General features: G+C 47.3%; 1 protein-coding gene and 1 long non-coding RNA gene across 3 annotated transcripts in view; both read left to right on the top strand.

Annotated features, from left to right (window-relative positions):
• Positions 1-7333, top strand: part of RCAN1 (regulator of calcineurin 1) — an 11030-nt gene extending 3697 nt beyond the window's left edge. For both annotated transcript variants that reach the window (XM_017883941.1, XM_017883942.1), the window contains exons 2-4: positions 100-273; positions 2125-2284; positions 5563-7333. In XM_017883941.1, coding sequence (XP_017739430.1) covers positions 100-273; positions 2125-2284; positions 5563-5735 — 507 coding nt within the window. In that variant the 3' untranslated portion in view covers positions 5736-7333. The remainder of the gene's footprint in view (positions 1-99; positions 274-2124; positions 2285-5562) is intronic.
• Positions 7334-11592: 4259 nt separating this feature from the next.
• Positions 11593-14363, top strand: LOC108536892 (uncharacterized). Its single transcript, XR_001887648.1, has 2 exons — positions 11593-11796; positions 12515-14363. It is a non-coding gene; the product is annotated as an uncharacterized LOC108536892 (long non-coding RNA).
• Positions 14364-14643: the final 280 nt, after the last annotated feature.

The following is a 14643-nucleotide window of genomic DNA, read 5'->3' as shown; positions in this document are numbered from 1 at the left end:
AAAAAAAAAAAAAAAAAAAAAAAATGTAATGACATCATCTAGTCAAGGGTCATATGCAGGTAAATTTCAACTCCTTTTATTTTTATTGTTATTTTTCAGGCCAAATTTGAGTCCCTCTTTAGGACGTATGACAAGGATATCACCTTTCAGTATTTTAAGAGCTTCAAACGAGTCAGAATAAACTTCAGCAACCCCTTCTCCGCAGCAGATGCCAGGCTCCAGCTGCATAAGACTGAGTTTCTGGGAAAGGAAATGAAGTTATATTTTGCTCAGGTGAGTTGGGTTCGTTGCTATGCATGCTTCTCCCTCCTCCCTCACTCCCTTTTATAAAGCATCTTGTATGTCACTTATGTTGTATGCTGACCGGAAACTCTAAGACTTTATCTTAGATGAACAGAAAGGCAAAATTCCTAATCGGAATGTTCAGTGCCTCACTTGTTTTAAGAAGATATCAAGGTGCATTTGAAAGCAATGTTAGGAATTGCCCCTGACCTTCCTGGGTTGATAATGATGGGGGAAAGAAAGCCTTCCCTGTTCACTGGGGAGCTTGCAGGGTGCAGCAGGGTGGGCGTGGCTATGCAAATACCCTAAGATTTGCACAGCAGGTTTCCATGGATTTGCTCCAGGGTTGGAGCTAACGACCCACTCCAGACTGAGCAGACCAGAGTGGTTCCCAGCTCATGTGGTGCTGGGGGCACTCAGCAGAGAAAGACGAGTCTGCAGAAGATGCCTGCAAATCAGCCCAGGACTGCTAGGTCTGGCTTGGAAGGAAAATAGGGGATAACCAGACTGGGCGCAGATGCTAAGAAACCCTCCAGTTGGCAAGGTTCCCAGCCCCAGGGTACCCACGGTAGGGAGAGGGGTAGCTGGGGTTGGGCTTGCTTTTTCTCCTGCCCGCTACCATTTTGACCCTCCTCTGGGGCATTTAGGACAGGTGACCCACCTTCAAGGCAGCTCCCAGAGTTCCATCTGATGTCCTTAGGGGCTGACAGATTGTCAGGGAAGGGGAAGAGCTTCTAGAATGCGGCTCCTCAGTAAAGCGAGTCCCCCTCAGGCTCTGAGCACCCCCCCACACACATATCTTGCTGGGATGGGAGAGGACCCTGTCCAAAGGCTTCCCACAGAGGGAGGAAGCTCATCTGACTCCATCCCAGAGAGTCAAAGTGTCTTCCCCAAAGTGAGGACAGGGAACTTGCTGGGCCCTTCAAATATAAATAAAGCATTTGGGATGCCCGCTGCACCCCCGACCTTTCTGCCCTGGGAGGCATAGGCCGAGCTTTGACCTTGGGTGCCTAGGGCTTCCTCTGTGAGTACACTCCTTTCTGCACTGGATGAGATTTTATGCAAATAATTACTTACTACTACTCTGACCTTTTCTGATTGTAAAACAATGAATATTCGTTGTGAAAACTTGGGGAGGGCAATCTGGAAGTGCGGAGAAAACCTACACCGCGCAGCTTGCGATATATGTAAGAGCTCTCTGGACAGCCCTCTCATCACTGGTCAGCATTTCTAAAACCAAACTAGGATCATAGGTTATTGTTCCTTATTGTTATTTTTTAAAGTCTTCTGGGAGGTGGCTTTTTTTTTTTCTGGCATCTGATCTGGAGTCCCCGGGAGGGAGTCACAGGGCCGCTGCTGGGTGGGGAACCCTAGGGGCAGGTGGAGCCCTGGATCCCTGTCCCTGAGAAGCTGTATCCTCTCAGAACTGTCGCTTAGGCTTTGGACTTTCAGAGTGTGCCTCTGTGGTGTGAGGAGCGGGGAGAAATTGATTCCAAGAGCCCTCCTGACCCTAGTGACAGTGACTTTAATTTTCCATGTATACTGAAGTCACCTCTGCTGATCTTCTGTCCATCTAGGTCAAGGGTAATTATTTGCAGTCCCTGTGCCTGTGACTCCCACAGCCCTGGGAGGGGGCTGTCATCCTGTCTGCGCCATAAGCAGAGTTCAGATGTCCTTTTGCCCTCCCCGTTACAGACCATCTTACAATTGGTCCTGGAATCACACCTGTCCTGACGCCTGGACATTGACCCGCCCATCTCCTGGAAGCTGGCGTTAGGTGCTATTGCCTCACTGCAGTTCTTCCCTGGCAACAACTGACCTGTGCTTATTTTCTCCCCTCAGACCTTACACATAGGAAGCTCACACCTGGCTCCACCAAATCCAGACAAGCAGTTTCTGATCTCCCCTCCCGCCTCTCCGCCGGTGGGATGGAAACAAGTGGAAGATGCGACCCCAGTCATAAACTATGATCTCTTATATGCCATCTCCAAGCTGGGGCCAGGTGAGCAGGGCCCTCGAGTGGGAGGGAGGCAGGGGGAGACACAGCTGCTCCCCTCCACTGGGAAGCAGTACCCCCACTACCCCGTAGCTCTCCTGAGCCCATGCAGGCGTGTTTTGTGAGCTTCTCTGTATTCTTCTGCACCACGATCCCTTGTGCTGGGAGCATGCCTGCCTCTTGGCGCCACCTGCAATGTTAGACTGGGGCTGATCGTGGGGACCCTGCATCACGCCCCCCCAACCCCCCACAGTGTCCCAGGAATCCATTCTTGTGTCCACTGAGCACAGCCTGCATGGGAGACCTGAGCCCCGGCCCCAGGTCCTGTCGCTCCAGATAGGGATAAGTGATTGGACTTTGGAAAGGGAAAATCGATGCCCCCTTTAAGAAATGTTATTTTTAATCAAGGTAAATTCACCCTTTCCTGTGATTCTCACCTGGCCTTCTTAAAGGAAAAGGGAAGGAGAACCATAGGCCATGGTGAGGGAAGGGCCGCAGCCTGGCTGCCCTACCCCAGGGCCCATGGGCTGGTCCCCTACAGGGCTTGCCAAAGAAAGAGGAGGTTCCCGTCCTCTGGAGGGACAAAAGTGTGAGCACTGCGGGGAGTGGGTAGGTTCCTCAGGCTCTTTGTCCAAAATGTGGGCCTTACCTGGTGGACTTGCAAGCAGTAGATGAGATCATGGAGTGAAAGGCGCTTCAATCAGCGCCTGGCTCACAGTGTTCAATGCAGGTTTTTTGAAAACCATAAAATGGTGGTGGTTCCTGTCCTGTCCACTAGGGTTTGGGTGAGGAGGCAGGTGTGAGGGAGAGTCCTGGGGTGAAGAGGTTTGAGCCTTCTCCTGCTCTGTCCATGGAGCAAGTCGAATAAATGCTGAGACCATCAGCTCCTCGTTTCTCCTTGACCAGCAATCTGATGTTCCCTTGGGTTGAGGGTTTTGTTTTCTTGGACCATCAGCAGTTTCATATTGAAAAGATTACATTTCTGAAAACATTGCCCAAACGGAAATTCCCTCTGTGGGAAAAGCAAGAGTCACATTACTTACTGCTAATTGCGGCGTGAAGGTCAAGATCAGAAATGGCCATTCTGAGGAAGTGTGTGCCCCCCCTACAGCAGCTCCTGGCCAGGGGCATGAGCATGGCTGAGGGTGTGGAGTCTTCCCCTAGGTTAGGGATGGGAGGAAACAGGGTCTCCACTTGCAAAGAGGTGTGGCAAATGCTGTTAATAAAAATTCTTCATACTCCAGAATCTACCACTTCCTTCACCGAGGGCTTATTGGAGAAGGCTTTTTAGGAAATACATGTAATAAAATCAGTTTGTCCTTGGTTCACTTAATAGTGAGCTTGAGTGAGATTTCATATTTCACCTGTGCTTTTCAACCAACGGGATTGCGGAGATTTTGCAAATTATGGTCCTAAACTCTGAGCTTTCTGGATTTTGGCTGATTAGTAGGTAGATAAGACACTTGCAAAGAGATAGATTTGTAAGAGGCTCTAACCAGCATTTTCAGCAATCCATCTGACCTCCCATGCCTGAATTCTGTCTCTCAGAGAGCTGAAGCTCCTTTACCTTTTTCAGTGCAGTTATAATAACATTTCAGTCCCACGTGTGATAGAGAAAAGACCACCACCTTCCTTATAAGTAAAAGTATCTTCCAAGTTTAGAGGAATAACCAGTGTGGCTGGAGGTAGGAAGCTCTGCTGGGCCACTCTTGCCTGTTGGAAATCAGTCATGTGATGGGCACACAGTGGTTGGTGAGGTGCCTCCTCGCTTAGCCAAACTGCAAATAAATCCCAAGCACAGGCCAGGCCGGGTGGCTCACGCCTATAATCCCAGCACTTTGGAAGGCTGAGGCAGGTGGATCATGAGGTCAGGAGATCAAGACCATCCTGGCCAACATGGTGAAACCCTGTCTCTACTAAAAATACAAAAATTAGCTGAGTATGGCGTCATGCGCCTGTAGTCCCAGCTACTTGGGATGCTGAGGCAGGAGAATCACTTGAACATGGGAGGCGGAGGTTGCAGTGAGCCGAGATCTTGTCACTGCACTGCAGCCTGGGCAACAGAGTGAGATTCTGTCTCAAAAAAAAAAAACAAAGAAAGAAAGAAAGAGAGAGAGAGAGAAAGAGAGAGAGAGAAGAAAAGAAAAGAAAAGAGAAAAGAAAAGAAATCCCAAGCACACAGCCCTGGAGGAAAACTCACCATGAGGCCACACCCTGTGGGTGTAGCAGGTTGAAGCAAACCTCCTGCCCCTATTTCAGACCCCTGCCCAGCATCACACCAGTAACAATGGAGCCTCAATTCTTAAACATCTTTCTAGGTGACGTGGGTTGGACAAGCATGTGGTGAGCCGGGTTCTCAGTGCCTCGGGCACTCACCTATGCTGTTAGCTCCATGAAGTCAGTACCTTTACCATCTCCTTTACTGAGAAGGGAACTGAGGTGCACAGGGAAGCAGAATAAAGTGCCTATGAGCCCTGGGTACTAAGGAGCCAGGCTCAGAGCTGCCTTCACGAGCACCAGAGATGCACACTTCCTGTGGCCAGAGCGGCACCCCAACGGGAGGCCCCAGCCCCTTTTTTCTACATTGCTGGGTTTTTCAGTTGCAGAAAGCTCACCCTACCCTTGCTGGACCAGAGTGGCCTGAAATTGGCCAACCTGGTAGAACTCAGGCTGACACAGAACAGCAGGGCACTCCTGGTCCCGGGGATTAGAAGTTGTTCTAAGGAAAAGATGCCGAGGTCAAAAACGTTTCCAGAGCACCTGGCTCCGTGCAGCCACCCCTGCGCCTGCTGCAGGGCCTCCCATGACTCCCTTCCTGGGCGTGCACTGCGACCCTCAAACAGGAGCCCGACGAGGGAGGCCCAGAATTTTGTTTCCAAATGCGCTTCTTCATCCATCTTTTTCCTGAACCGAAGTTTCTCACATTCACACTTGAGGAAATGCTGGCAGAAGGGGAGTTCTCTGGGTAGTCTAGGTGTCTGGTGGACATGCGAAGCATATCTAGAAAATGCGAAGTATCACTAGAAAAATTCCTTCTATACTTTTCATGTGCCTGGACTCCCAGGATGTTTGACTAAAAACAGAGCCATGCACAGTGGAAATACCTGTTTTTCTGAATAAGCTAGCAAAGAAATACAAACCCAAAATATATCTGGCTGTGTCTCTCAGCCCAATCGAATGGTCACGAGCAGCTGGCCCAGCAGAGCCCTGAATGCTCTTTTATGTTTGCCTTTTGACTCCCAAGGACTTGCTGGAGTGACCCTGCAGTTATTTTCTTTCCTTAGGGGAAAAGTATGAATTGCATGCAGCGACTGACACCACTCCCAGCGTGGTGGTCCACGTATGTGAGAGTGATCAAGAGAAGGAGGAAGAAGAGGAAATGGAAAGAATGAAGAGACCCAAGCCAAAAATTATCCAGACCAGGAGGCCAGAGTACACGCCGATCCACCTCAGCTGAACTGGCACGCGACGAGGACGCATTCCAAATCATACTCACGGGAGGAATCTTTTACTGTGGAGGTGGCTGGTCACGACTTCTTCAGAGGTGGCAGCCGAGATCGGGGTGGCAGAAATCCCAGTTCATGTTGCTCAGAAGAGAATCAAGGCTGTGTCCCCTTGTTCTAATGCTGCACACCAGTTACTGTTCATGGCACCCGGGAATGACTTGGGCCAATTACTGAGTTTGTGGTGATCGCACAAGGACATTTGGGACTGTCTTGAGAAAACCGATAATGATAGTGTTTTGTACTTGTTCTTTTCTGGTAGGTTCTGTCTGTGCCAAGGGCAGGTTGATCAGTGGGCTCAGGAGAGAGCTTCCTGTTTCTAAGCAGCCTACAGGGCCACTCTCTACTGGTAGGAAGAGGTACCACAGGAAGCCGTCTAGTGCAGAGAGGTTGTGAAAACAGCAGCAATGCAATGTGGAAATTGTAGCGTTTCCTTTCTTCCCTCATGTTCTCATGTTTGTGCATGTATATTACTGATTTTCAAGACTAACCTCTGTTCGTATATAAAGTTAAACCATTGTTGTTTTACTTCTTTTGGGAAGCCAGGAAAGTGTTTGGAAAATGTATCACCTTTCCCAGATTCTCGGATTCTCGACTCTCTTTGCAACAGCACTCGCTTGCAGAACTCTCCTGGAATACATTCACTCAGCATCCTCAGCTGTGCAACGTATAACTTGTGCTTTTGCAAAAGAAGTTGATCTGAAATTCCTCTGTAGAGTTTAGCTTATACAATTCACAGAATAGCAGTTTCACTGCCAACTTTTAGTGGGTGAGAAATTTTAGTTGAGGTGTTTGGGGTTGGACCTCAGTTTCTGTTATTTCTTTTATGTGGTGGTTTCTATACATGAATCATAGCCAAAACCTTTTTGGGAAACTGTTGGCTGAGATAGTTGGTTTTTTACCCCACTAAGACATCAAGATACACTTGTAAATAAAGCTGATAGCATATATTCATGCCCGTTGTACACTTGGGTGAAAAGTGTGGCGATGGGAGACTAAGATATATTAACCTACCTGTGAATCGTATGTTGTAGAAAAAGCTGTTCCCATGTCTAACAGGACTTGAATTCAAAGCATGTCAAGTGGATAGTAGATCTGTGGCGATATGAGAGGGATGCAGTGCCTTTCCCCGTTAATTCCTGATGGAATTGTTATACTAGGTTAACATTTGTAACTTTTTTCTAGTTGTAATGTGTATGTCTGGTAAATAGGGATTATATTTTGGCCTTACAATACCATAACAAAGTTTGTCATTTTGAAATACCTAATGCCAAGTAACAATGCATGCTTTGGCAATTTGGAAGATGGTTTTTTCTTTGAGAAACCAATATGTTTGCATTAAATGCTTTGATTGTTCATATCAAGAAATCGATTGAACGTTCTCAAACCCTGTTTACGGTACTTGGTAAAAGGGAGCCTGTTTGGGAGAAACCATTGCATCGCTGTCCAAGTGTTTCTAGTTAAGTGCTTTTAAACTGGAGAGGCTAACTTCAAAATATTTTTTTTAACTGCATTCTATAATAAATGGGCACAGTATGCTCCTTACAGAAAAGTTGTTTGTCATTTTATTTCTAGAATAGATCTGTGAACCTTTTAAATGCTGCAGTTGAAAAGGCTTTTAAACCTTTTTAAACATTTTAAATTCACGAGGACACATGCCTTTGTCAGTTTGAGCTTAGAAATTCCTGATTCTGTGCTGTGGTCCACAGAGGGTCCACCACACTAAGAATGCTTCACTTGCAAAAGAAGAAAATGGATAAAACTGAAATCAGAACTTTGAGTATTTCCTTTGTACAGGTAGATGCTACTATGATGAAACCCCTGTCCACCAGCACCTCCACAAAACAGCAATCGTTTTGGTCATTTGAAGAGCTTCTTTTCTATTAGAAAAGATGTCCATGGAAGGTACTAAGTTATAAAAGCCAGTTCTCTTCGGAAGATACATCTGTAAGCCTTCTGTTTAATCTCTGGCAGCTTTTTCCCTGAAACTCTCGTTTCCAATGGTAGTGACCTTCCTGGGAAGCCCACAAAGGCCTAAGTAACGCAGTGTTTATTTGCCAAAATCTAGGAAATGACATTAATCCTGACCAACATTAGCATAAGATATTTATCTATGAAAATTCACATGCTACCTTTTTTTCCCTTTCTTGAGAACCATCATTCTGTCATTTCCAAGAGCATTTGCACATTTTCAAGCCATATATGTTCAAGGTTTAATCGTGCTGGAAAATCCACACTTCAGTCAAGTTGGTCAAGTCTGATTATTGGACAGATTCAGGCGTTGACCCCCCTAAGGACACGCAGGAAATATTTCCAAGTAGAGACTCTCAGCAGGTCCCCTTAGATAAAGGAGGGAAAAAGTCAGCGATCCCACTGCCAGTGAAGCCAATAGACCTTAGAATTGAAACACAAGTCAAGGAACAGGCTCACTCAGGACAGCCTGTTTCTTTTGAGTTGTTCTGTGGCAGCCTCAGCTGAAACTGTAAAACCAATAATGCATGAAGTTCCTGGTTCCCAGGCTGGTAGGCCTGAAAGTCGTTGAATAATGAATGTACCTAGGACCCATACATTGCTTTGTAGGAGAGGGGTTCAGTAAAATGTGAAACGACCGACATTCAACAGGCAGAATCATGCAGGATGCACACGTGGCCATTGATTGAAAGTGTTTCTTCAACAGGCTTTGATAGAATATATTACTAATGTGATGGGAAACAGCTTAGGGCCATGCAAGAAAAGAAAGTCAGCCCCTGGAGACGAGTGGCTAAATCAAAGCGAAGGGCAGTAGATGGAGAGGGGCCGAGCAATTCACAGAGCAATTCAGATGCAGGCTATAAACATTGATTTCAAGTCAGCAGGCATTTAGGATTCTACATTTCCAGAATATTGTGTGTGAATTGCTGCCCACAGGAGATTTGGGTTTTCAGAGAGCTTTAATTTTATGTGAAATGTACAGAACTCACTACAAAGTAAATCGATTTTCTCATACGTTAAATTGCAGGAGATTAAAAGCACTCTATGGGCATGTTATGACCAAAAGTCATAAAAAGCCGAAGTCTGTCACACTTCACAGTGCCCGCAGAACCCGCGGAAAGTGTGCCTGGATACCGTAGGTGCATATCCAGTAGCATTCACCCAAAGGTCAGCGACTCAGGTGGAAACCACGTACATAATTCCCCTAAAAATTCTTCAGGAAGAAGGTCCACTACGAGTAACAAGTACTCGTCCCTCCTGCTTCTCTGGCCTCTTGATTCTAAAGTAGAACATGGAGTAGAACATGGAGGAAACCTTTTAAGTATATCAGCAATCCTTAATTCACATCTCAAGTTCTCACTCCATGACTCACCAAAAGTTACATGGCAATCAGGTAGATGGATTTGCTTCTCACATACCTCATTTTCTTCCACAATCCTTCCCTGCTGTTCGTGAAATGTCATTTCAATCATAGCTATGTTTATGAAAGACAGAAGGAAATTATTCACAAGTGATTGAGGTACGCTGCCTGGGCCCACCATTTCTCCTTCTTTCAGGATTCTGATGAGGGACTTGGTGACCCTTCTACACAGCGAACGAGTGCCAAGTAGATGCAGTGGCCACTGCTCAAATCCCTCTTTCAAGAGTGTCAGGGCCTTCCTGGCTGACATTTGTACTCTGGCAGCACAGAATTTTCAGTGTTTTTAACTTACCATGTTATCTCTTTTCTCTGCCTAGAAAATTATCTCACTGTCCCAGCCCGGCCCTGCTAACCCCACAATGAGGCCCACGATGTTCAAATTACCAGCAGCTACCTCTGTGCCTAGCCACAGAACACGTTTCGAGGGGCTGATTTTCTTTCCTTGAATGGCCCTAAGCTGTTTCTCATCAGATTAGTCATATATTCTATCAAAACCCGTTGAAGAAACACTTTCAATCAGTGGCAAAGCGTGCATTCTGCACATTTCTGCCTGTTGAATGTCGGTCGTTTCACATTTTACTGAACCCCTCTCCTACAAAACAATGTGTGGGTCCCGGGCACATTCATGACGCAGTGACTTTCAAACCCATCAGCCTGGGAACCCATAAACTTCGTGCATTATGGTTTCACAATAAGTGTTATTGAAATGATTGACTCTTTAATATTTCTCCTGCAGGTGTCCATTAGGAATGTCTCTTCCCCCTGAGAATCGTCGCCAGCTAGCTACTCCTGCTGGGTCTCCCATCATGCCCCCTTCTTTTCCATTGTATGGCATATTTTCTTTTTTTATCATAATTGTTAAATTGTTTGTCTTCCCTGTTGAAACATAATTTGGGTGGAAGTGGGATTCCTGGTAGCCAGTGGCTCATAGTAGACATTCAACATGCAAGTGGATTGGATAGATGGAAGGATAGATGGATAGATGGAAAGATAGACGGATGGATGGATGGATGGATGGATGGATGGATGGATGGATGGATGGGGATTTGGGAGGAAGAGGAGTGAACAGTCACTGAAAAGAATAGAAAAATAATGAGGCTTGTTCCCTCTCCCTAGTCAGAAGGGCCAGTAAGCAGCTTAGAGCTTTAATCCCACAAATTGTCAGGCAGCTGGTGCAAGAGCAGTGAGAGAGAGAGAGAGAGAGAGAGAGAGAGACCCCGTGGTAGGTTATGGTCATCAGTGAGAAAGAAAAAAAAACCTTTGTTTCAAAACTCTCCTCAAAACAGATGATTGACTGGAGGGTGCAGCACAAAGGAACTTGTCAGGTGATAGAGACCTTCTGTGTCTGGATAGAGCAATGCAGGAACCTGGGTAAAGACACAGTCATGGTAACAGCTGTATACATCTGTTGAAAACTCATCAAACTTATAATAATTAGAAAGGGCACATTTTGCTTCATGTAAAGTATACCTCAATAAAGTGTATTTGATTTTAAAATCAGGATAAAGGAAAAAAAAAAAAACATTTATCCTGGATAATGGGCAGGAGTTGGGGAGAAGGTCTTAATTATCATCATATCCTTTAAAAAAAGACTTTTCAAGTGTGTAATGCTTTGATGACATTCTTAAGACACATTATACAGCAAGGCAAAGCAGCATCCCAAATGAGAGAATGAACATTCTAATAAATATTTTCTGTAAGACACTGATATGTCTATGACTATTTGCTAAATTTAAAAATCAACTTGGACCATATTTACTCCCTTAAAGTCTAATAGACGACTAATTTCTTATATATTCAGAACCAATATGTAGCTACTTTAAGAACAGCATACATGGGTGTGGTCGACCCTCTGTGTCTGAGGCTTCTGCATCTGCGGATTCAATCAACCATGGACTGAAAATATTCCAAAAAGAAAATAAAATTAATGAAACAACAATAAAAATAAAACAAAAAATGCTGGGTAGCAACTACTTACAAAATATTTACATAGTATTAAGTGTTAGAAGTAATCAAGAGATTATTTAAATCACCATCTATGATTGGCTGGTAGGCATAAGTTATGTGCAAATACTATGCCACTATTTATAAAGGACTTGAACACTCACAAATTTTGGTATCTGCAGGGGATTCTGGAACCAAACCCCATGGATACCAAGAGATGACTATATATAAAATACTGAAAGAGGCATGGAGAGTGATTTTCAGGCCTCTACCTAAAGCCCTGAATATTAGAAATTACTGAATTTCTTCTCAAGAAGGAAATTACGCCATACACCGGTGTTGCCACACACCCAGAGAACAAGATGACCCGACGTCCCAGCCTGGTCGTGCCACATGAGCTGAGCAGTGGGTGGGCCACTGAGCCAGTGATAGAAATCACAAATTACAAAACATCAGAGTACTTTCTGGAAATAAGTCTTCCTCTCCAGGGAACAACACATTTGACACTTGACTGGGAGACACTACCGGATCCTCCAAGGGTAATGGTTCTCAAGAAGGCAGAAGCGATGGTGACCAACAGACCTCCTTAAAGGCTCAGATGCTGGAGACCTTCCTACTCCTCTCGACCATGCTAGGATGACTACAGCAGAGTCCCTGAGTCCTTTGATGCAAGGGTCTAGGTGAGTTCAAAGGAGAGCCATACAAGGCCAGGCAGACAGACCCATGGTGATGGCTGTCCATGCTGTTCAAGGGAATTCTAGATTCAGGCCATGTGGCAAGGTCACCTTGAGGGACATGCTTTGCTCTAAGCTCAGCTCAAGTTTGTCTGAACGCTCCTCACTTCTTCCAACTGCAGAAGCACATGGAGAAGGGGGAGAAAGGGTTTTCCGCCTCCTAAAATGAGGGCAGCGTGGTGAAGAGGCTCATCATGCCCCACCCAGGTCCCGTGTGCAGGGCAGGGCAGTGCCTATTTAGCAGGCCAGACCTCAAACTGCTGTTCTGTAGGATGTCAGGGCCTCACATGCAGGCTCCTATAAGCTGTCTGTCTTGGCAAGAGGGCCCTGGTACAGCACTGTCTTTATCAGAGAAAACCACACCCTGCATAATTTGTAACAGACAGAAATGCATTTGGCTCATGGTTCTGGAGATTGGGAAGCCCAGGATTAAGGGGCCACATCTGGCAAAGGCCTTCTTGCCACCACATGGTGGACAGCATCACATGGTTGTGGAAGGAGGGGTGGGTGGGGCGGGAAGAGAGAGAGAGAGAGAGAGAACAAGAGAGACAGAATCCATTCATAAGGGTGGAGCCCTTATGACTAAACATGTCCCATTAGGTCCCACCTCCCAACATTGTTGCTTTGGGGATTAAGTTTCCAACAGGTTTTTTTCAAACCTTAGCAACCACCAAACAGACAAGCCCTTCAGCCTGTCCTGGAGGGCGTTGAATGGCATGGCCTGGAGCTCACCCAGGGGAACCGTGCTCAGGAGGAGGAGACCAGAAATTCTGAGAAGTTCCTAAGACCACCTGAAGAGAAGGAGCCTGCTGCCAATGGTGTGGACACCACAGTGTGCTTGAGGAGCCTTCAGAAACGAGAACGGGTAGGAAAATGGGGTTGCACAGACCCTTTCCTCAGGCACCCTCTGCTCCCACTCTCATGCCCACCCTGACATCGGGCTAAGGGGGAGGCGCTCATCCACTGACAGGCGCCAGGCTGTCCTGGGCCTGGCAAACCCTGGCCTTGTATACCCACTCTCCACACCTCTGCCCCTACCCTCCCAGGGGTAGGGCAGGGCTCCCCTGCAGAGACACAGGGTACAGAGGGAGAGAGAAGGCCTCAGGCCAGGGCATGGCCTAGTGCCTCCCAGCGCCAGGTCCTGACAGCCTGAGAGAGCTGGAATCAAGGAAGGCGATCCTGGGCCCCAGACAGACGTGGGTGAGCGTCAGCCTCTGGTGGCTGCATACCAGCCAGGGCAGCAGCGCCCCCTCCTGCCTGTGTTGAGCTATGTGGGCTGCAAGAGGACTAAGGAGAGTTTAAAGGAGGCAGGCAGTGAGGGAGGAAGTGTCCCAGGTAGAGGCTGAAGCTTTAAGGAGGATGGGAGGGGAGGCTTCACCCGGAAGGAGCTTTTGGAGCAAGGGCCTGAAGGAAACTGGGGAGAGAGCCTGAGTATCTCTGGTAACTGGGAAGAGAGCATTCCAGGCAAAGGGAAAAGAAGAAAGGCTGTCAGGCAAGGGTGCACCCACCATGTCTGGGCACATAGAGGAGGACCCTGGGGCTGGGGGGGAGGAAGGAGGTGAGAATGGAAAGTGAGGCCAGAGGTGACCTGGCCAGGACCTTTGGGGCCGTGTGGGAGAAGGTGAGGGGCTCAGCGGGTGGGTGTCATGGGTGCGAAGAGGTAAGTCCCTCGTCACCAGTCAGCAGAGCGTTCCCTGGGCTCAGCTGAAGTCCTGCTGGAGTGTGTGCCCCCTGGGCTGGAGGGGACAGGATTGGAGGGGATAAAGTTGTGAGTTTGGGGTTGTGGTGAGCAGAGCGCTAAGTGAGCCCCCAGCACTCCCACTTCCACATGAGGCGTGAACTGGCCCTGCACACACTCCTTGAGTGTGGGCAGGACAACCCTCTCTGCCTACTACAGTTCAGCACTCGTACTATAATGGGACAGTGCTTCTATGATTACATTCCTTTATAGGAAAAATTGATTTTGCAGATGTAGGTAAGATCCGGACTCATTTGACTTTGAGTTTATCAAGAAGGAAGATTAACAGACACAGGGGCTACTTGAGAGTGGATGGTGGAAGGAGGAAGAGGATCAGAAAAAAATAACTCCTGGGTACTAAGTTTAGTACCTGGGTGACGAAATAATCTGTACAACAAACCCCCGTGACACAAGTTTACCCATGTAACAAACCTGCACATGTACGCCTGAACATAAAATAAAAGTTAAAAAAGGAGTGGGGTGTGGTGGCTCACGCCTGTAATCCCAGCACTTTGGGAGGCCAAGGTGGGCAGATCACGAGGTCAGGGGATCGAGACCATCCTGGCTAACACGGTGAAACCCCGTCTCTACTAAAAATACAAAAAATTAGCTGGGTGTGGTGGCGGGTGCTTGTAGTCCCAGCTACTTGGGAGGCTGAGGCTGGAGAATGGCGTGAACCTGGGAGGCGGAGCTTGCAGTGAGCCGAGATTGGGCCACTACAGTCCGGCCTGGGTGACAGAGTGAGACTCCGTCTCAAAAAAAAAAAAAAAGTTAAGAAAAAAGAAGGAAGATTATCCTGGTGGGCCTGACTGAATCAGGTGAGCCCTGAGAGGACACTGGAGGCAACAGTGGCACCCCTTGCTGGCCTGGAGCTGCCACAAGGTAAGGGAGGGGGCCATGTGGTCAGGACTTGAGAGCAGCCTCTAGAAGCTGAGGATGGCCCCCCAACAGCAGCCAGCAAGGAAGAGGGTACCTCCGTCCTACAACCACAGGGAAATGGATTCTACTAACACTACATACGTTCTGGTGAGTTCTGCATTAGTTCAGATGAGACC

Source organism: Rhinopithecus bieti, unplaced genomic scaffold (genome assembly GCF_001698545.2).
Source record: "Rhinopithecus bieti isolate Rb0 unplaced genomic scaffold, ASM169854v2 scaffold_13207, whole genome shotgun sequence".
Lineage (NCBI taxonomy): Eukaryota > Metazoa > Chordata > Mammalia > Primates > Cercopithecidae > Rhinopithecus > Rhinopithecus bieti.
Note: the sequence above shows the minus strand (reverse complement) of the source record. Positions and strands in the feature narration are given on the sequence as shown.